The sequence below is a fragment of the Podarcis erhardii genome (genome assembly GCF_964252035.2).
Source record: "Podarcis erhardii genome assembly, chromosome: W".
In the NCBI taxonomy this organism is placed as follows: domain Eukaryota; kingdom Metazoa; phylum Chordata; class Lepidosauria; order Squamata; family Lacertidae; genus Podarcis; species Podarcis erhardii.
The window spans coordinates 7,875,621-7,897,761 of record NC_138506.1 but is presented as its reverse complement, the minus strand read 5'-3'; the positions used below and the strand labels follow the sequence as shown (position 1 = coordinate 7,897,761).

General features: G+C 46.9%; 3 protein-coding genes and 1 pseudogene across 6 annotated transcripts; 3 read left to right on the top strand and 1 right to left on the bottom strand.

The window, feature by feature from the left end:
- Window positions 1–1,557: 1,557 nt before the first annotated feature.
- LOC309333294 (barrier-to-autointegration factor pseudogene) lies at window positions 1,558–3,425 on the top strand (annotated as a pseudogene). Its single transcript has one exon. The product of its transcript is annotated as a barrier-to-autointegration factor pseudogene (transcript).
- A 146-nt stretch (window positions 3,426–3,571) lies between these two features.
- LOC309333295 (anaphase-promoting complex subunit CDC26-like) lies at window positions 3,572–5,289 on the bottom strand. The gene is made up of 2 exons (XM_081846680.1): window positions 5,059–5,289; window positions 3,572–4,003 (listed from the first exon to the last, which is right to left on the bottom strand). Exons 1-2 carry the CDS (start codon window positions 5,137–5,139, stop codon window positions 3,830–3,832), a joined length of 255 nt encoding a protein of 84 aa, XP_081702806.1. The 5' UTR covers window positions 5,140–5,289; the 3' UTR covers window positions 3,572–3,829.
- Window positions 5,290–5,460: 171 nt separating this feature from the next.
- LOC309333211 (U4/U6 small nuclear ribonucleoprotein Prp4) lies at window positions 5,461–20,902 on the top strand. Of its 3 annotated transcripts, none has more exons than XM_081846628.1 (14): window positions 5,461–5,511; window positions 7,531–7,708; window positions 9,187–9,373; window positions 9,476–9,563; window positions 9,753–9,832; window positions 10,060–10,153; window positions 10,609–10,703; window positions 11,141–11,199; window positions 12,112–12,235; window positions 14,388–14,477; window positions 15,090–15,212; window positions 16,396–16,503; window positions 19,744–19,862; window positions 20,286–20,902. In XM_081846628.1, the coding sequence occupies exons 1-14, from the start codon at window positions 5,488–5,490 to the stop codon at window positions 20,477–20,479; spliced, it is 1,563 nt and encodes a 520-aa protein (XP_081702754.1). In that variant the 5' UTR covers window positions 5,461–5,487; the 3' UTR covers window positions 20,480–20,902. The 3 variants fall into 3 exon arrangements, with proteins under 3 accessions (XP_081702754.1, XP_081702756.1, XP_081702755.1); XM_081846629.1 differs by lacking the exon at window positions 5,461–5,511 and adding an exon at window positions 5,555–5,719; XM_081846630.1 differs by lacking the exon at window positions 7,531–7,708 and having other exon boundaries at window positions 5,472–5,511.
- Window positions 16,910–19,418, top strand: LOC309333159 (putative CENPB DNA-binding domain-containing protein 1; the record flags this gene model as incomplete). Its single annotated transcript, XM_081846561.1, has 3 exons — window positions 16,910–16,928; window positions 17,782–18,541; window positions 19,375–19,418. Exons 2-3 carry the CDS (start codon window positions 18,055–18,057, stop codon window positions 19,416–19,418), a joined length of 531 nt encoding a protein of 176 aa, XP_081702687.1. The 5' UTR covers window positions 16,910–16,928; window positions 17,782–18,054.
- Window positions 20,903–22,141: the final 1,239 nt, after the last annotated feature.

The following is a 22,141-nucleotide window of genomic DNA, read 5'->3' as shown; positions in this document are numbered from 1 at the left end:
GGTTTCAGGCGAACGGGACCCGGCAGGCCTTGAGCCTGACCGGTCGTACTGCGGGGTCAAGCTGTAGAGCAATGGGGGGGCCCGTATACTGTCCCAATTTCCCATCGAAAACCCCCGGAAATTCCTTGCATATGGCGTCCACGTCCACTTGTAAGCTAGTGTGGTTCACCCCGGTGACAGCTAGCCCCAGTGGTCCAAACCATGCCAATCCCAGTAAGCTAATGTAGGGGCCCTTGACCACAAGCAAGTCCAGTTCCCGCGTCCGCCCTCGGTATTGCACCCTGAAGGTCCCCACCCCCATTGTGGGGACCTTACGTTTCTGGAAGTCCCGGAGGGTGAATGGGGCCGGCCTGAGTTTGGGACCCCCAGTAGGACACAGTTTCCTTAAGGTCCTTGCCGAGATTATGGATAGAGTTGAACCCGTGTCAAGCTCCATGCGGCATGGGGCCCCCTCTATCTGTACCTCTACATAAATTTTCTGCATTGCTCGGTCTCATGTCTCTCATCTGTCTCTTGGCAGTGCCCCATAGATTCTCTATGGGGTTCAGGTCAGGCGAATTTGCTGGCCAATCAAGCACAGTAATCCCATGGGCATTGAACCAGGTTTTGGTATTTTTGGCAGTGTGGGCAGGTGCCAAGTCCGGCTGGAAAATAAGTCAGCATCCCCATGAAGCTCGTCTGCGGAAGGAAGAATGAAGTGCTCCAAAATCTCCTGGTAGATGGCTGCGTTGACCCTGGACTTAATGAAGCACAGTGGACCAACACCAGCTGATGGCATGGCTCCCCAAATCAACACAGACTGTGGAAACTTCACACTGGACTTCAAGCATCTGGCATTGTGTGCCTCCCCGTTCTTCCTCCAGACTCTGGGTCCTTGGTTTCCAAATGAGATGCAAAAGCTGTTCTTATCAGAAAAGAGATTTCCTCTATTTGCAGTCCTTATTTTGCTGATTTCATTTAATATTCTAATCATCACAATGATAACTAATAAAGGCTTGACATATCTCGCTTTGCATGTCATGAGTCTATCTCATATATTGTTGTTGTTTAGTCGTTTAGTCGTGTCCGGCTCTTCGTGACCCCCTGGACCAGAGCACGCCAGGCATTCCTGTCTTCCACTGCCTCCGGCAGTTTGGTCAAACTCATGCTGGTAGCTTCGACAACACTGTCCAACCATCTCGGCCTGTCGTCCCCTTCTCCTTGTGCCCTCCATTTTTCCCAACATCAGGGTCTTTTCCAGGGAGTCTTCTCTTCTCATGAGGTGGCCAAAGTATTGGAGCCTCAGCTTCAGGATCTGTCCTTCCAGTGAGCACTCAGGGCTGATTTCCTTAAGAATGGAGAGGTTTGATCTTCTTGCAGTCCATGGGACTCTCAAGAGTCTCCTCCAGCACCAGAATTCAAAAGCATCCATTCTTCGGCGATCAGCCTTCTTTATGGTCCAGCTCTCACATTTTAAGCTGAATTCCTGAAATAAATGAACTTTTCCACGATATTCTAATTTTCCGAGTTTCACCTGTATACTGGCCACATTCACAAAACACATTTAAAACACTATTGTTTTAAATAGTCATGGCTTCCCTCAAAGAATCCTGGGAACTGATTTGCTAAGAGGGCTGAGAACCCCTTTTCTGCTCCCAGAGCAGTTTATCAATCCCTCTTCACAGGGAACTCTGGGAATTGTAGCTCTGTGAAGAGACTAGTGGGTCTTCTAACAACTCTCAGCACCCTTTGGGTGGGAGCAGTGGTTGAGGCGAGAGAGCAGGCAGAGCTGCAGGCAACATGACCACCAGTCAGAAGCATCAGGACTTCATGGCTGAGCCCATGGGGGACAAGTCTCATGGTACTTTAGCTGGCATTGGAGATGTACTTGGCAGGAAGCTGGAAGACAAAGGCTTTGACAAGGCGTACGTGGTTCTGGGACAGTTCTTAGTGCTGAAGGACCTCTTCCGCGAGTGGCTGAAGGACACATGCGGTGCCAACGCCAAGCAATCCAGAGACTGTTATGGCTGCCTTAAGGAATGGTGTGATGCTTTCTTGTGATTGTTGGCCAAAGCCTGGTGGATGCTGTGAGGGCTTTTGTAGTTGAATAGAGATTGTTCCTCCCCATCTCTCTCAGCACCTACTTCTTATAATCCTTCCAACATCTACACAAACTGCTGAGGGCTATTGCTCCCAACACTGGGGTGGCGTGGGGGGAAGCCATGGCTGCCTTTTAATGTAACTGAATCTTTTTTCCTCCAGGGAGAGGATTGAGAAACATCAAATGTTCTAAACATCAAGTAGGTCGTTGTTTTTTACGTGGCTTTAATAGCACCCCCCCTCACTGTTAGGCCACCCAACTCCAGAACCAGACCTGCCTGCTAACAATAATGGAAGTTCCCCTACTACCTTTGTTTGAGCTCCAATTAGACTGAGATTTACCCGTCAATTCTGAAGACAAAAGATGTTATTAGGATTATTATTTTTGTGATTTCTCTCCAGTATTTGATCCCCGCTATAATTTTTATGCTACTCAGTTTATTGGCAAGAACCAAAAATCAGCTGTGTTAACTAAAACAACTCCTCTCAGCACCCTTAACAAACGGCAGCTCCCAGAATTCTTTGCAGAAAACCATTACCAGCTAACGCTTGTTCTAATCAGTAAACCCAAATAAACTAATGGACCCAAGTTAGTCTCGTTCATTAATTTCAGTGTATCTACTCTGAGTAGGACTAGCATTGGCTACAGCCCATTGCTTATGAATGGATCACACAGAATTCAACCACAAAAGGCAGGAGCAGATGTTTTATTGCAACCCATGGACTTATAAGGCAGCCTCTTGTGGCATACTGCTTTGCAGGAAGATTAATTTGTCAGTATGCAGCAGCTTTAGACAGAATGCCTTCTTCCCAAGACAAAAGGGGAGGGAGAATCCTCAAACACTATGTAACATCTCCTGCACCTTTGGAGCATCTCTGTAACAAGTAGATCTTGGTACCTTGTTTCACCCCAAAAATAAAACCATATTGATCATAACCGTGGTCAACTCCATCTTCGTGTGAGAAAGATGGGGAATATAGTGTGGTTGCCCCCCAAATCCATTTTGCTTCGAAGTCAGACTTTTCGTCCACTTAACTCAGTACAGTCCACTCTAAAGTAGGCGAAATTCTGCCACTGTCCACCAGACAATGGTGAACTCCTAATTCCTATCAACCTCAGCCACCCTATTTCAGTGGTCAGGGAGGATGAGAGCTATGATTCAGCACTGCCTGGAGGGCCACAGCTTCCGCACTCCTTGTCTACTCCAGGGATACATGCAGCAAATGGTCATTTCCCAGGCTGGCAACTCAGAAGCATTTTTAACTGGCGATGTCAGCAGTTCAGCCTGGGACCTTCTGCATATCCAGTCTCTGCTCTTCCACTAATAATCTAGGGCCTCTCAGTTGTAAATAAACCCACTCTACAACCACCTCAAAGTAAAAAATAAAAAATGCTCAATTTCACTTCTGTTGCTGCACCCGTCAGCAAGGCTCAAGGTCTCTTTCACAAGTAAAAATGTCCATCTATGTTTATACAATGAAGCATGCAAAGTTAAAAACAAATATTTTATTAAGCACGGCAGCCTAGCAAGGTTGCACAAAAGAAACCATCAAGTAAGGAAGATCCCATCTTTGTAGGGAAAGCAAGACTTGCTCTGCTTGGAGGAGGAACTCCATTTAAAACCTAGAGGAGAGAAGCTCAGTCTCTCCTGCTATTTCTAAACAGAGTTTGTTGGGCTCTTGAAACAAATTCCTGCTTTCTTCCAAAGCTCACAGGTACCAGGCACTGCCACTGTCCACCCTTTGGGCTCTAGAACTCAAAGTTCCCAAACTGAGATGAACGGTTGTTTGGTTTGGGCTGGGGTTTGTAGCCAATCCGGTCATGTATCATCTGCTCCCGGCTCTTATGATCAGTGCTGAGTCCCAGTGCACACTCAGCATCGCTGGCTCCCACCATGTCCACCTCCTCGCGCTTCCTACGACTCTGTGGAAACAAATGGGAAGCATAATTAAAGAAAACTTCTCCAGGACAATCACATATGTGCCTCCTCCGCCCATGACATGTTTTCTTTTTCAAATATAGCTGTAATGAATCCAATTCTTTGCTTTCAGAATTAAGACATTGCAAGCTGTCAAAAGGTTCTGCCACAGAAAGGGGCCAAACACCTTTACTCGTGAGTGCAGGGGGCTAACATGGAGGCAACCTCAAGCATAATTTGGCATTTAGATCTGCTACTGTGTACGCACAAACACACCTTCTTGCACAGGAATACAAGTAGCCATTTTATACCAAATTGGACCATTGTTTCATCTTGTTCAGTATTGTCTACTCTAACTAACAACAATATTGCAGGATTTCAGGCAGGGAGTCTCCCAGCCCTACCTGGGAGACTGAACTTGGGAGCTTCTGCATGCAAAGGAAATGCTTTACAGCTGAGCTTATGGTCATCGAACAAAACACAAGAAGCTGCCTTTTACAGAGTCAGACCATTGGATCCACTTAGCTCAGTATTGTCCACCCTGTTTGGCAGCACTTCTCCACGGTTTCAGGCAGGAAGCCTCTTCCAGACATACTTGGGGATACTCACAATTGAACCTGGGACGTTCTCAATGCAAAGAAAACCCTTTGACACTGAGCTGCGACCTTTCCCCAGCCAACAACCTTTTATTAAAACAAGCAAATGGCAGCCCTGAGGAGCCAGTGTTCTTTCTCCGTACTGTGCATAATTTTATAAGCTTGTTTGTGCATGTTCCACCCAAGTAAGAACAGTGGGGGGGGCTGCGCCCAACTCCAGCGGGTGGCTCTACCTCACCGCCTGTTTACTATACTCGGTACCCTCCCGAGCGGGAGAGAGAAGACCGGGCAGCTCAATAACAAACAGGATGGCTACTCCCCTTGTGAGGAGAAACAGGTTTTTAAAAAAGAAAAGAGAAAGCAAGGCCAAGAGAATCTCTAAGCATGTGCAGAGTGCGCAAACAACAACAACACCGAAGAAAGGTGGGCCTTGCCGTCCCGCAGCCGACCACCCACTCACCCACCTCGAGTTCCTTGCGGGCGCCGTCGAACTCCTCGATGTCGTCCAGCTTCAATTCAAGCCGCGTCGGTTTCCGCCGCAGCATCTTCCAAGCAGACCTTTCCCCACACCGCGGCTCTCTCGCGCGTGCGCAGCAGCTCCCCGCTCTTTTCTTCACCTGCACCTCTCGTTCAGACGCCGACGCCAGAGGCTCGATCCCACCACGCACCACGTCGCCAGCCAGCAACCTGGAAGGTCTCGCTCCGCATAACCATGGAGCTCCAGGGAAGCTAGAGCGGCCCACTCTGCGGGATGGAATGGAAAGGCATCATTGGCTGTGGCGCTCCGCAAGGGCGGGGGAAGCCGCTGTGCCGGAAGTGTTTGTGGGGAGCCCGTTGCGTGTGATTCCCCCACTACAGAGCCCCGGTCTGAGAGCAGGGGTCGGGAAAGCGCCATGGCTGCATCACGGATCGCCGCGGTGAATAAGGCAGGGGGCTTGAAACTGGGATAGAATGTGGTTTCTTAGTTTAAAAAACGTGTATCTTTTCATAGAAATGATAAAATGAAAAATCTGTTTGAAAGACACCAGTGTCTACTTATTTACTGCAGTGACTAACGTAACCTCACGTCGGTAGTAAAAGTTTTTAGAGCGTAACGGATTGTATCCAACTAAAGCTCAATTCAAGGTTGGACTCATTTGAATTAATGAATATGACTCGCTTGCGGCTGTTAATTTCAGTGGCTCTCCTCTTTCAGTTGAGCTGAGTTGGGTGCAACTCAACGCTTCAGCTTCTGCCACAAAAGGCAAAATGTTATGCTTTAAGAGTTCTAATATTTCTGCTGCATTAAAACAACAAGGCATTCTTTGCCACCTTAAAGACTAACAAACGTTGTTGTTTCAAAACCACCTATTAGAGTGGACTTGTAGTCCATGAAAGTTTATGCCAGAATAAATAAATAAATAAATAAATAAATAAATATATATAAGTTAGGATTGTATCCAGTGCTATCTCTACACAGAGCAGACCCACTGAAATGAATAAACATAACCAATTAAAGCCCATTAGTTTTATTGGGCCTACTCAGAGCAAGACATGGATTTCCTTTGCTTCTAAAGTACAGTGGTACCTCGGGTTAAGAACTTAATTCATTCTGGAGGTCCATTCTTAACCTGAAACTGTTCTTAACCTGAGGTACCACTTTAGCTAATGGGGCCTCCTGCTGCCGCCGTGTGATTTCTGTTCTCACCCTGAAGCGAAGTTCTTAACCCGAGGTACTAGTTCTGGGTTAGCGGAGTCTGTAACCTGAAGCGTCTGTAACCTGAGGTACCACTGTACCATGATACTCATGGACTAACATGACTGTTCCTGTGGAATATTTTATGTTAGTCACTGTAATAAATATATTACCAAACAGTATAATCCTTAACAATGTCAACTCACAAGAAACAGATAGGTAGCCGTGTTGGTCTGCCATAGTCAAAACAAAACAAATTCCTTCCAGTAGCACCTTAAAGACCAACTAAGTCAGTTCTTGGTATGAGCTTTCGTGTGCATGCACACTTCTTCAGATACACTGAAACAGAAGTTTCCAGACCCTTCTATATAGTGAGAAGGTGGGGAGGGGTATTACTCAGAAGGGTGGTGGGAATGGGTGATTGGCAGATAGCTGTGATGAGCCTGTTGACGACTCTTAACGACTGCAATAGGTCTTACAGGAAAAAGCAAGGGGTGAAAAGGTGAAAAATGGCTTTGTCATGTATAATGAGATAAGAATCCAAGGTCTTTGTTCAGACCAGGTTTCTCCATGGTTTTAAGTTTGGTGATAAGTTGTAATTCAGCAGCTTCTCTTTCCAGTCTATTTCTGAAATTCCTTTGTAGTAAAACAGCTACTTTGAGATCTTGTATAGAATGTCCTGGGAGATTGAAGTGTTCTCCTACTGGTTTCTCTGTCTTGTGATTCCTGATGTCCGATTTATGTCCGTTTATTCTTTGGCGTAAGGTCTGGCCTGTTTGTCCAATATAGAGAGCTGAAGGACACTGTTGGCATTTTAACTCACAAGAAAGTCCTATTGAGTTCAGTAGTGCTGACTCCCACAGAGGTGGGCTTAGGGTTTTAGCCTTAATGATTAACAGTATGCTGGGATTCAAAACAAAATTGTCTCATGTACTGTTTGATGGGGTGGGGGCTGTCAGATGTGGGCAGATGTCATGAGTCAGGAGTATAGAGGGAGGGGAGCTGGTTACTGCCTTTTGGCTCCATTCCTCTCCAGCCTCCTCTTCTGCCTCAGTCTGGACTGCTCTCTGCCCCATGTCTCTTCCTGCTCACTAAAGCCTGTTGCCTCTTCTCCCTCTGACCATGCATCGCTGCCCCCCTGGCTCTGAGCCTTCTTCCCCAGTTCTCTGCATCAAGCCAGCCCATGACAGCAGGTGGGGGGAAATCCAAATTTGCTCTCTTCCTTCTCCATTTAGGCTACTGCTGAGTTTCCTTCTTGCAGGGTTCAAAAACAAAGGCTTCAGATGAAGGGGATGCTCCTCCAGCCAAGAAAGCCCCGATTTTCTATGGGAGCTTGGAGGAGAAAGAGCGAGAGCGTCTCCTCAAAGGGGAGTCTGGGTTGATGGGCAAGGATGCAGTCAAAGCAGCTATTGAGGCTGGCAACATCAATATCACCAGTGGTAAGAGATGGTAGTGAGCTGACTGGGAGATGGAAGGAAAAGGATGGAGGGAAGAACTGCTTAGTGGGGCTGATAATTTGTTTAGAATGCTTGTAAGCAGGCCATTTTCAGCAAATGCTCTCAGAGAAGCTCACAGTTCAATACTAAAATTACAATTAAATCAGGAAGTCCTTTAAAACAAATCACACTAAAGCATTACACAGCATAATGAGATTAAACGAGATACTGACATAAAACCACATGCAAGCAAATAAGGCATTCACTTGGTGCTGACAGAATGCCACAACTAAGAAGCCTGTGTCATTGTCCACCATACTTCCAAGGGTGGTAGGACCTAGAATATATCTTAATGTTTGGGTGGGTTCATGTGGGAACAGGTAATCTTTCAACTAGCCTGGCCCCAACCCATTTGGGGCTTTGTAGGTCAAAATCTGCACTTTGGCTTGAGCTTGGCAATGAACTTTAATCCAGTGTATCTCTTTAGGACAGGCAAAATAGGTTCCATGTGAGCAGTCCCATTTATTTGCTTTAACTGTAGTTTCCAAGCAATCTTCAAAGACAGCCCCAAGTACAGTGCGTTATAGTAATCAGTCCATGGATAAATGTGACCAGGCTATCTTTATCCCAGGGATGCTATCAGTTATACATACAGTGGTACCTCCAGTTACAAACCTAACCCGTTCTGGAGGTCCGTTCGTAACCGGAAACCGCTCGTAACATGAAGCGCGCTTCCGCTAATGGCACCTCCCGCTGCTGCCACACCGCCGGAGCGTGGTTTCTGCTCGCATCCCGGGGCAAAGTTCACAACGAGGGGCATCTACTTTCGGGTTAGTGGAGCGCGTAACCCGAAGAATTCATAAGGGGGACGGTTCGCAACATGAGGTACCACTGTAGTTCTTTACAGGAGAAAGCAAGCAAGAGACAAATCCCTGCCCTGAGGTCTTTATAATTTAAATCTAGATAGGGGTAGCAAGAAGCAAAACACTAGATGAGAAGGAGTGTCACAGGTGGCAGCAGATCAATGTGGGTACACTCTGCTTAGGTTTCGTTTCAGGGGAACAAATGGTTGTTGGCCAGCTCCTGCGCATCTGCAGATCCTATTTGTTCCCTCTGGATATAAAAATGTGTACTGCCAGTGGCCATAAGAGATTGTGCTCTCTTACCCCCCCCCAGCAAAACATTAATTACATTGTGCCTTTGTATGAATTTTGATTTTAAGCCATTTGGGGAGCCAGTTTTGGCTGAAAAGAGGGATGTAGATCAAAGTCTTAAGCCACAGGCCTCACTGATAACATAAGCTTTGACCTGGACACTCAAGGAGCAGAGAGAGGTGACACAGCATATACCACATATTGTTGCTCTTTGAATTCATTCATTGGAATGAAGCAAACTTTTGAAGTGAGGGTCAAGTGTTGAGGCTTTGTAGGGTCTTGTTGGGGTTGTATTTCCTATAACCTTTGGCTTTCTACTATGATCAGGTGAAGTTTTTGACTTGGAAGAGCACATCAGCGAGCGCCAGGGAGAAGTCCTGGCAGAGTTTGAGCGCCGGAAGCGTGCCAGGCAAATCAATGTTTCCACAGATGACTCTGAGGTCAAGGCCTGCTTACGAGCCCTCGGGGAGCCCATCACACTTTTTGGAGAGGGCCCTGCAGAAAGGAGGGAGAGGTGAGAGAGGATGAAATTGACTTGCTCTCACTTCCTTTTCCAGTTCATTGATGTGACTCATATAAACAAAGGCAAGTTAATCTTCACTTTATTTCTCAACAGGCTACGTAACATTCTGTCTGTGGTTGGCACAGACGCATTGAAGAAGACCAAAAAAGATGATGAGAAGTCCAAGAAATCAAAAGAGAAGGTAATAAATTTTAAAGTGTGTTATGAGTGACAGCAGCTCTGGGGTTTCAAATGGGAGTCTTCACAAACCCTGGGAGCTCACACTTTCCCACTGAGCTCCGACCTTTCCCCTTAGCTATAAATGTGTGCCCACTATACTACCCAAGTCTCACAAGAGATACCCACCCCTTTAATGTTTCATTTCTCTTAGTATCAGCAAACCTGGTACCACGAGGGACCAAATACCTTGAAGACGGCCAGACTGTGGATCGCCAACTACTCCCTCCCTCGGTAAGGGGCTGGGATTGAGAAATGCTAACGCAAACATTGATGAGGCCTTGTATATCTATTGTCCCTAACTAGAGTGGTGGTGATGGTTGAGAAATGGGGGATTTCAAACCCAGCTCAAAAGACAGATGGCACGTGGCAGAAGAATTGTCACCATTACAACTTGTAGGCCTCTGCAAGGGTTGAATATGGGCAAGACCTGGTTGCATTATTTTTTGTTCCCTTCACAGGGCAATGAATCGATTGGAGGAAGTCCGGCTGCTCAAGGAGGTCCCTGAGGCCACACGGACTTCCCAGAAACAGGAGCTGCACAAATCTCTAAGGGTAAGTGGGACCCGTCTCTGCTATGACTTAAAAGTTCTGGGCACTGGGCTGCTGCAGCCCAGAAGGCCCCCGAGATGCGGAGGTTCAAATGAGCTTGCAGAAGGCTTCTGTGCCTCTGCTCCTCCTCAGCATAATTCAATGGTAGATCAAATGCTTTGCATGTGGATGATCCCAGGTTGACTCCCTGGCATCTCCATCTCCAAAGACACCTGGACAAGGAAAGATTTCTGCTGGTTGCTTGGAATTCAGCTGCCAGTTCAGAGCACGTAACATTGCACTAAATGGGTCCAACAATTCAGCTCAGTAGAAAACACTACTGGGGGTGAGGTGGGGGAGCAGCCTGGGCAGGAAACGTCATCTCTTTTCTTTACCATCTCAGCGCCATCTCATTTTAGTGAGCCCTTCAGTTCCTCTGGTGGCAAAATATTATCTTTTGTTTTTTGTTTTTCTTTCAGTCTTTGAATAATTTCTGCAGCCAAATTGGAGACGACCGCCCTATCTCCTATTGCAACTTCAGCCCCAACTCCAAGCTCCTGGCTACAGCTTGCTGGTAAACTTTGTTCTGCTTTTCATTATGTCCCTCCCAATCCTGCTAAGTTCTCCTATAGTGCACAGGAGAGGCTGCCTGAGCTGTTTGGGGCAGTCATAGAATCATAAAATTGTAGAGCTGGAAAGGATCCCGAAAGTCATCTTGTCCAACGCCCTGCAATTAGCAAGCTCTGGAAGGCTATTGTGGGAGTAGTTTTTAGAATGTGATAGTTCTGTGGGTGCATTTTATCATTTTGTTGAAGGTTGTTTTTAGACTTGCTATCTTGCAACTGAATTTTGCTTGGTTTTTATATGTGTTTGGTTTTTTTTACTCTCTTAGCTTCCTTGATTGCTTTTGTTTGATTGGTTTTGTTTGTAAAACAGAAAGACAAGGGATAGAAAACATTTTAAGATAAAATAAAATGCCAGTCAGTTTTCCTTCTGCCTTTCCTCTCCCAGGAGTGGCCTCTGTAAACTGTGGTCAGTGCCGGATTGTAATCTCATCCACACTTTGCGAGGTATAGTATCTGACTCCCACCGCACCCATTGCCAAAGCAGCCTGCTTTTCTCTTATCTTCCCTCAAATGACTGGAGCAATTACAGTATATGGCTAATTAGGAGCATAAGGCTACATGGGTGGGAGGCTATGAATTTTGAGAGTGGTGCTGTGCAAACTTTTTCCTTTATTTGTTTGTCCACCTTGGGCTTGGGTGAGATGGCATTCCTTTCTGGAAGACAGCCTGGACTCTAATAATCAGTGTTGGGAGTCATATCCTATAGGTCCACTGCTTAGCTGCTGACTAATTCAGAGCATGGGAACGTCAGACCCGTGGGCCACATGTGGCCCTCACAGCCTCTCTGGCCCTTGGGGCTCTCTTCAAACTGCACCAACCCTGCTTGGCACCCTCCTTTAGTGTTTTTACTTGGGTGGAATGTGGCCTTGAATTCTGATCAGGCCTGGAAGGAGACTAGAAATGGGAGTGTGAAGGCAGGTAGCCTACTATACAAAGGGAAAAGCTGCATTTGTTGCTCCACCTTCTTTTGCTTTTGGCCCCTCCCACTATTGGCATGCAGCCATCCTCCATTCAGGCCAGCCAGAGTCATTTTCAGAATTCAAGGATGCAATCCGGGCTGGCAGAAGACACTCAAGAAGGGCGTGAAGCAGGGACAGTGAAGTGTGTGGCCTGAGGGGAAAGAGTGAATTAGTGTGGGGAGAGTGCCAAGGACCAAAGTGGAAGGCCTTGAGAGCCACATTTGGCTTACAGGGCCAAGGTTCCCCACCCCGGCTTTAGCACAAAAACTAAATTTGGAGTGATTCCCAGTCAAAGAGTCTCTTCGGAGCAATAGGAAGAGGCCCAGACTCAGACAGAGGAAGCAAGCTTAAAATTGGCTGGCTCTCAAACTGTCTGTCTGTCTCGTCTGTTCCCAAGGGCACAACACCAACGTTGGAGCCATTGTCTTTCACCCCAAGGCAACCATCTCCCTGGACAAGAAGGACGTTAACCTGGCTTCATGCACAGCAGATGGCTCTGTCAAACTTTGGAGTCTTGAAAGGTATGCCTGGGCCCAGGAAAATCAGTTGCCTTCCCTTCCTTATTTTATTGGCTGCTGCAGGTGGTAGAGAAAAATATTAAAGAATGGCTTCCTGTTTAACCTCCTTCTGCAACAAACAAAAAGCTAACACAAGTGATTGAGGCAGGGGCATGACCACACCATACTTTTAAAGCACATGGCTCCCCCCAAAGAATCCTGGGAGCTGTAGTTTGTTAAAAGTGCTGGGAATTATATTCCTGTGAGGGTGAACTATAGTTCCCAGAGTTATTTTGCTGTGGGTGCTTTTGGGGGCCTGATCCAGCAGTGCTCCTCTCTCCTTATAATGAGGCTTCTTTTCTGTGTTACTGTTTCTAAAGCTTTATAGAGACACGAGTTTGCTTGGCTTATTGGTTGTGCCCCCCGGCCCAAACTGTGAGGTGGGGGGTTCCCACTTCTCCCCCATGTCATACTTGTCTTACTTTTTACACCTCTTGTCTTGCTATGTCCCCAGATAGGCTGCATTTGTTCCAACAGTCAAGGCACTGTGACTCTTGGGGAAGGCAGTTGATTCTGTCAGTGCGTTATCCAAGGAAACAGAGAGAGAGCAGATTCTTTAATTGGGCCTCAGGGAAGAGGTTTATTTCTGTCAGATACTGTTGCTGTGGGCCGAAGCATCAGTGGTGGTAAATTCACACTCCTTCTCTCAGTCTTGGGTGCCTGTGAGGTCATAGAATCATAGAATTGTCAAGTTGGAAGGGACCACAAGGGTCATTGAATCCAACCCCCTGCAATGCAGGAATCTTTTGCTCAAACTCATATTTAGTGATAGATTTTTTCCCACCTGTTGAACTCGAGACCCTCTTTTGCAACAGTAAGGGACCTGTGGCCCATGGGCCTGACTGGGCCTGGCAGGGAACCTGATATGGCCCATGGGACCATTTTTGCCAAGCCACACCTGCCCCACCCCTGACATCTTGTATAACATGGGGCAAGTAAAGACACAGCCGCAAAAGGAACAAGTAGAAGAGCTTTAAAACATGTTGTTCTGGGGCCATTCTGTGGCTTGTTATATTGATGTCAAATTCAAACCCCACTGGGCTAGGCTTCCTTCTGGAGTTCCCTGAGTTCCTTCACCTTTTGTTTAAGAAAGTCAGGGTTGCGTGTACAGGACTGGATCATTCCAGCAACAAGGGGGCTCAATCAAACTGAAGAGAGCAGCTACAGTAAGTGGAGCTGGTCTAGTAACTCTTATACTTGAGGAAGTATTAGGACTTCCTCCTGCCAATGAGGTTACTGGTTCACTATCCAGTCGCTTTCTTTTGGAACACAGGGTTGTAGACCCATTGAAATGCATGGACATGCATTAATTTTACTGGGTCTACTCTGAAATGAACTGAATTGAATACAACCCCATAGGAAGCTGCTTTATAGCAAGCCAGACTAATTGCCTCTCAAGGCCACTGTTGTCTGCTCTAACAGGCAGTGGCTCTCCACAGTTTCAGATGGGAGGATTTCCCAGCCGTACTTGGAGACACCAGGGATTGAATCTGGGATTCTTTTGCCTGCAGAGTGTGTCTACCACTGAGCCACAACTGCTCTGCTTGGGCAGGCAGGGTTTTCCCTTCTGTTCTGAACGCCCTTGGATTACTTTAATATTTGTACTTTGCAGCCCTGGGAACAATGGTGAGTAGCCTACATGAAGCATCCCAAGCTGCCTGTGTATTTTTGCAGCCAGTCAGAGACAGCATTGTTTGTTTCCTTGTGAACTAGTTTTGCAAAGACCCATCACAACATATTTTAGGCTTGAAAGGCAGCAAGCAGTGTACAAATCTTATACAGTAGTGTACTATGACTGAGCTGTTAATAAAGTCATTGGATAAAGCCAAGCTAGTCTGTGAATCTTTCAATAACAACTGAAACATTTTTCTCTTCTGGGCACCCTTCAGGGGGGTCACTTACCAGTGGTGGGTGGAGTAACTACTGTAAATTTTACCTTCACACAGCAGATTAGTTTCTGTACACACACACCCCTCTGTCCTCCAGCCAGCCAGCTGGAGCCACCCATCGCACCTTCCTTTCTCCTATTCTGTATTGCTGCCTCTTTATTTTAGTCTCTCTTATGGGACAGTCAGCATCATCAAGAATTTGCCGTGAGATGTTGTGTTTCTTTCAGTGATGAACCAGTGGCTGACATCGAGGGACACACAGCGAGAGTAGCCCGGGTGGCATGGCATCCCTCTGGCAGGTTTCTGGGCACCACCTGGTAAGTCAGAGGAGGGGGTGCAGCCCAAAGGGCCACACATGGCACCTGGTCTAATTTATTGTGGGTAGCAAGGAGGTGAATAAATAGGGAAATGATGTGATGGAGAAAGAGGAAGAGCAGAGAGCAGCAGAAAGAACAGGAAGAAAAGAGAGTTCCTTCCATTGTTAGTAGTCTGACCACCACTGGCAATGCCACCACCATGGGTTACCTTCGAAATAATTCTGCCCTCGATAGAAAAACAGTTGTTGTCATCCCCTTGTGATATGTTACTTCTTTCCACTCAGCCCAGCACTCATTACACAAGACTGGAAAGTGAGAGGTCGGAATGGGAGGAAGCTGCAGTTGAAGATCCCAATGCTGAGCAGAGAATTGAATTATGTGTCCTAAATGCTACGCATATCCCTGTATCAGTTGGCTGATCGTCTTAAGTTTGTGGGGGCCAGGGGCAGATTAGATTAATTCCATGGTCTTAGCTTGTAGTGGAGATCAGGATAGACAATCCAGCCACCTGCTTGAACTTCGGGGGGGGGGGGCGGATGGGGACCTGTTGGGGCCTTGTGAGATATTCACATGAGTCTTTGTCTCTTCTCCACCTCCCCCCCCCCCCTGCAGCTATGACCACTCTTGGCGCCTGTGGGACCTGGAGGCTCAGGAGGAAATCTTGCACCAGGAGGGGCACAGCAAAGGAGCTTACGACATCACCTTCCATGTTGACGGCTCCCTTTCTGCCACTGGGTAAATCTACATGCATGTACAAGTCCTAACCCTCCCTGGGGGTGTCACTGAGCAAGTATCAGCCAGTCAGTAATGATGCTCATTCTTGCTAGTTCTAAAATGCCAGAAAAGAGAGAGAACTGGTTGGGATTCTACCTTCAGAAGATCCCACGCAAGTCTTCACTCCTGGAGCTAAAAAGTCACAGGGTGGAAATTCTAATGAGGGAGGGGCCATAGCTTCGATAAGAGCGTCTGCTCTGCGCGGAGAAAGTCACAGCTTCAATCCCCAATGGTTATCTTCCTATCTATAATCCTGGAGAGCAGCTGCCAGTCAGTGTAGACACTACTGAATTAGATGGACCAATGTACTGACTCATTTCTAGGAAACTTCCTTTGTTCCTAATAGCTTGACTGTATTCCTGAGTTTATACTACTCATTAAAATAAAAGTTTCAACTTTTTAGGGCAATATTAAGATTTGCCCCATCATTGTTCTTAATCTGCAAATTCTGATCTGGGCAGCTCTTGCTTTAGCTTGTTTGTAATTGAGTCGATCCTTCATTGTCACGTAACTATGCTTTGGAACTCCCTGCCTATTGACATTAAGCAAGCTATATAGTTGTAGGCACCTGCTGAATCCTTTTTTTTTTTTTGGCTTGACAAGCCTACCCAGGTGCATAATTTAGTTACTTTGTTTTTAAAGTTCTACTTATTTTTATGCGTGTTTATAATGCCAATGGCTTTTATGTATATTTGCTTTTTCATTGTTCTGTAGATTTTAGCTATGTTTCACGTTCAGTTTTTGTACTCCTCTTAGATAACTTTTTGATTTAAGTGCATTATAAATATTCTAAATCTATGCAAACAAAGTGTGCTAATTAGACTTTGCTACATGTGATTTGCCAGGTAGGTCAGATCTGGGTCCTGCTTGCAAAACCTTGGATCTGCAGACAGGAGGTGGTAGTAACATGGGAGGCAATCCAAGCTGCATTGCAGAAAGGCTTTGCTCCAATTTAACAACTGTGGTTCACAGAAGCTCCTTTGGCTCCTGTTTAGTGATGTTAAGAGGCATCCAGCCTAGGTGGCAACTAAAGAGGAAAGAAGATCCAAAGATGGCTTTAAGTGATGCCTCTTATTCAGAGTGGAAGCATGGGAAGGGGTTTGTGTGAGAAAGAGATTGTTTGACATTTTTCTCTTCCTTTCAGTGGCCTTGATGCATTTGGCCGCGTGTGGGATCTGCGCACAGGGCGTTGTATCATGTTTTTGGAGGGTCATCTCAAGGAGATCTATGGGATCAACTTTTCCCCTAACGGGTAAGAACCAGTTACAGATAGGTAGCCGTGTTGGTCTGCCATAGTCAAAACAAAACAGATTCCTTCCAGTAGCACCTTAAAGACCAACTAAGTCAGTTCTTGGTACAGTAGTGCCCCGCAAGACGAATGCCTCGCAAGACAAAAAACTCGCTAGACGAAAAGTTTTTTCGTCCGCGATTTGCCTCGCAAGACGAATTCCCCTATGGGCTTGCTTCGCAAAACGAAAACGTCTCGCGACTTTGTTTCCTTTGTGTAAAAACCGTTAAAACCAAGGGTGCTTAGCTTGAGCAGCTGCAGTTGCGACTTGACTTCGAGGAGCAACTGTTAGCACGTGGTTTGGTAGCCTTTTCTCAGACTTTGCTCACTTTTGAAGATTTTCCAAAACTTTTCCAGAACTTTTCCAGAACTTCTCTTTCATCCATTTGGTAAGTTAAACTTTTAAAACTTTTTTGGGGGGTTTTGGATTTTGGGTTGGGGTGTTTGGGATTCAAGGACTTGGTGTTGGGAAGGGGTTTGCGATAATCTGGGGGCTTGTGGGCCTTTTTTGGGAATTTTTATGATTTTCTGTGACCACTGGGCCAGGTTGGTTTTTTTTGGAAAATTTTTCTGAGTTTGAATTTCTGAGTGCTGGCTGGCTAGGGGAACAGTTGGGGAGGTTTCTGCAGAAATCTGGGACCATGTGGGGTTTTTTGGGGAATTTTTATGATTTTCTGTGACCACTAGGCATGGTTGTTTATTTTCAATTTTTTTTTCTGAGTTTGAATTTCTGAGTGCTGGCTGGCTAGGGGAACAGTTGGGGAGGTTTCTGCAGAAATCTGGGACCATGTGGGGTTTTTGGGGGAATTTTTATGATTTTCTGTGACCACTAGGCATGGTTGTTTATTTTCAATTTTTTTTTCCTGAGTTTGAATTTCTGAGTGCTGGCTGGCTAGGGGAACAGTTGGGGAGGTTTCTGCAGAAATCTGGGACCATGTGGGGTTTTTTGGGGAATTTTTATGATTTTCTGTGACCACTGGGCCAGGTTGTTTTTTTTTGAAAAATTTTCTGAGTTTGAATTTCTGAGTGCTGGCCATGTTGTTATTTTTTGAAAATTTTTTTTGTCTGGATGGGGAAGCAGTTGGGGAGGGGTTTGCAGCAGTTGGGGAGGGGCTGGGGGAGCAGTTGGGGAGGGGTTTGCAATTTCTGTGTTGTGGGTGGGTTGGTGCGTGTCTGTGGGAGCAGTTGAGGTTTTTGAAGACATTGGTGATTTTTGAAGCTTTTCCTAAACTTATTTTGCAGCCATTTGAGGTTTCTGAGGACTTCGGTGGTTGATTGTTGAAGCTTTTCCAGAACTTCTCTTTCATCCATTTGGTAAGCTAAACTTTTAAAACTTTTTTGGGGGTTTTTGGATTTTGGATTTGGGGTTGGGGTGCTTGGGATTCAAGGCCTTGGTTCTGGGTTTTAATTTCTGTGTGGTGGGTGGCTGGCTGCTTTTGTATTTTTTGGGTTTGAAGCACATCACTGATTTTTTTTTTCTGTTTCTGAGTTTACGAAGGTAGGAGCTGTGCTGCCATGGGACCCAAGAAGACTGCTGCTGCGGTGGCCGGCGAGAGGAAGAAGGAGAAGGTGACGCTGGAAATGAAGAAGGAGATCATCTGGAAGCATGACGGCGGAATGCGTGTGACGGACATCGCCAGGGAGTACGGCAGGAACCCATCGACCATCGGGACCATCCTGAAGATGAGGGAGAAGATCCTGGCGACTGATGCAGCCAAGGGAGTCACCAGGATCGTGAAGAACCGCCCAGCTGTCCTGGAGGAGGTCGAGAAGTTGCTGCTCATCTGGATAGAAGAGAAGCAGCGTGCAGGGGACACAGTGTCTGAGGCCGTCATTTGTGAGAAGGCCAAGGCCTTGCACGCTGACCTCATCCGGGAACAGCCAGGAACCTCAGCCGAGCCAGAAGTCTTCAAGGCTAGCAGAGGTTGGTTTGACCGGTTCAAGACAAGATCTGGCATCCACAGCGTGGTCAGGCATGGAGAGGCTGCCAGTTCTGGAGAGGGTCAGGCATGGAGAGGCTGCCACGTCTGCGAGCTGGTGGAGGGGCACGACGACGAGCTGACCACCGTGGAGCTGGTCGAACTGCAGGCAGAGGCTGTGCAGGAGCAGGCCTCACTGGAAGAGGAGGAAGCAACTGAGGAACGGCTGTCCTCCGAAAGACTGAGGGACATTTGCCAGAAGTGGAAGGAGGTGCAGACTTTTGCAGATCTACACCACCATGAGAAGCACGTGGCACATGACGCTGGGAACTTTTATGATACGAGGGTCATGTCGTCTTTCAGGGAGCTGCTGAAAAGGCGGATAAAGCAGCAGACTATGGACAGGTTCTTGACCAAGAAGCAAAGAGTGGAAGAGGAGCCTTCTTCGAGTGGTCCCCCAGAGTCTTAGAAAATGTACTGTACACTTTGTTGATTTTTAAATGTTTTTCTGTCATGTTTATAAAGTTAATTTATTTTCCCTTCAATTTTTGAACTGCTCTTTACAGTATGTGTGACTTTAAAGAGCAGTTAATAAACTGTTGTTGTACCAAATTTGGCTTTGTTTGGACTTTTTTTGACCATAGGAACGCATTAATTGATTTTCAATGCATTCCTATGGGATTTCGTGCTTCGCAAGACGAAAAATTCGCTAGACGACAAAAATTGCGGAACGAATTAATTTCGTCTTGCGGGGCACCACTGTATGAGCTTTCGTGTGCATGCACACTTCTTCAGATACACCATGTGTATCTGAAGAAGTGTGCATGCACACGAAAGCTCATACCAAGAACTGACTTAGTTGGTCTTTAAGGTGCTACGGGTAAGAACCAATTTGCCATCCCCTCTTGGGGTGCAGGTCTTAATATTGACACACAGAGAACTAACTTCTGCTCGGAGTAGATTAATTGAAATTAATGGAACTAATTTAGTCTGCATGCACACTATACATTCAAAGCACATTTCCCACCCCAAATCATCCTGGGAACTTTAGTTTCCCCCTCACAGAGCTTATAATTCACTATGCCCTTAGTAAACTACAGTTCCCAGGATTCTTTGGCAGAAGCCGTGTGCTTTAAATGTATGATGGGTACATAGCCTTCCCCCCTCCTCCAATATATTTTATTAAAGCTTTTTCATAATCATGTAGGATTATGAATAGGGCTGAAACTGGGAACAACCCCCTTGCACGCAAACCCGAATTCCTCCTCTTCCGTACTTCTCATAGGTACCACATTGCCACTGGAAGCGGCGACAACACCTGTAAAGTGTGGGATCTCCGCCAGAGAAAGTGCATCTACACCATCCCTGCCCATCAGAACCTGGTGACCGGAGTGAAGTTTGAACGTAAGTCTCTGTAGCTGCTAAGGCCTTTTCCCAGAAACTGAGGATATATAATGGGTTGAAAAGTACCTTGTCTGTGGTTTCCATGTGCAACATAGATTCCCAAGACTTGGATATATACCGCTCCCCACCCTCCCCAAATACACTGGCTCTTGAGAATAGCCTGTATGCTCTGTCACTCACCCTCCCTCTTCCTGCATCCCCCGTTCCCTGCTTATGGTTGGCTTTTGGGTAAGGTTTTGGGGAAACTGGTAGCACTCTGGAAGTTGTTGGACTCCCAACTCCCATCAGCCCCAGCCAGCATAGCTAATGGTCATGGACGATGGGAGTTGTAGTTCCTCACCCCTGCTGTAAGTGGTGAATCTCTATATTGCCTCCTTAGTCCTCCTCCCCACTTCCTGTTATTTTTCTCTTTCCGCCACCCAGCAAATCATGGCAACTTCCTGCTTACTGGATCTTACGACAACACAGCCAAGGTCTGGACGCACCCAGGCTCATCCCCGCTGAAAACCTTGGCAGGACACGAGGGCAAAGTCATGGGCTTGGACATCTCCCTGGATGGGCAGCTGATCGCCACATGCTCTTATGACAGGACTTTCAAGCTTTGGATGGCAGAGTAGGGGGAAGGAGCATTTCTGCCGGATTGGCCCTGCCCAGCTCCCGCAGCCAAGGAAGGCAGCCTGCTGTGACCCCCTGGGCCTCCGCCACAGATCAGGGCATGGTTTGATGCGCTTCTGGGATACTGCCTCCTCCTAACACATGCACACACCCTCTGGTCAGGCCAAGCTGAGTTTGAGAACGCCTTTCCTATTGCATTTTGCTTTAGTTGTGTACTCTCCCCTCCCTTCCCTGTGGAATGGGCTTGCATTGATCCAGCACTACCAACCTTTAGGAATACCCAGGGTGCTAACAGAGCTGGTAGGGTGGGTTGTTCTGGTTGTTATTTGGGAGTGGGGTCACAGCTTCTTCTCACTTGGACAGAGACTTTTCTTGAAAAACGACACCCTAACATTAAAGCAGAGTGGCTGCTTGAAAATGGTGAAGCCTGTGTGGGTTGCGTTTTTGACACATTATTTCTTGAGCCAAACAGCCTCTGGTGATGGGGTGCCTCCCCTGCCCCACCCCTCAGTGCTCAGCTTTCCTATTATCACTCCTGCATTCATAGAATCATAAAGTTGGTAGGGACCTTAAGGATCATTAGCCCAGGAATGGTGAAACCACAGGCCCCCTAAGCCAGATGTGGCCCTCCAGGCTTCCCTGCCTGGCCCTCAGGACTCTCCCCTGGCCATAACCCTCCACAAACCATGTTTCACATCCTCCCTGAGAGTTTTTGCCTGGCAGGAATGTGTTCTTTCACTCTGATAATACTTCTTGCTTGCCTAGATGAAGGATATGGAAGGTCATGTGTGGATATGGAAACTGGCCTGCTGCACAGAGGTAACATTTACATTAGCTGCCCTACTCATTTTTGCCTCACCCCACCTACCACCGGCATGTGGAGCTCAGAAGGTTGCCCAGAATAATTTATATGAAGCCGTGGACAGAGATAATCTGGGGGTTGGGGCTGGGTGTTCATCAGTATGAGGATACCCAGCTCTACCTCTCATATAAATCAGAACCAGTGAAGGCGGTGAACGTCCTGTGTGGGTCTCTGGAGACAATTGGGCGATGGATGGCAGTCAATATATTGAGGTGGAATCCCGACAAGACAGAAGTATTGGGGGACGGAGGAGGGCCGGTGTGGGAAATTCCCTGGTCCTGAATGGGGTAACTGTGCCTCTGAAGGACCAGGTGCACAATCTGAGGGTCATTTTAGATGCACAGCTGTCCATGGAGATGCAGGTCAATTTTGTATCCAGAGCAGTTGTCTACTAGTTCCATTTGGTACACCAGCTGCAACCCTACCTTCCTGTGCACTGTCTTGCCAGAGTGGTACATGTTCTGGTTATCTCCCACTTGGACTACTGCAACATGCTGTTTATGGAGCTAACTTTGAAGGTGACTTGGAAACCACAACTAATCCAGAATGTGGCAGCTACACTGGTGACTGGGAGCGGCCGCTGCGACCATATAACACGGGTTCCGGAGGATCTGCACTGGCTCTCAGTACGTTTCTGAGCACAATTCAAAGTGTTGGTGTTGACCTGTAAAGCCCTAAATGGCCTCAACCCAGTACACTTGAAGGAGCATCTCCACCCCCGTCGTTTAGCCTGGACACAGGATCCGGCTCTTGAGAACCTTCTCTGCAAGAAGTGAGGTTACAGGGAACCAGGCAGAGGGCC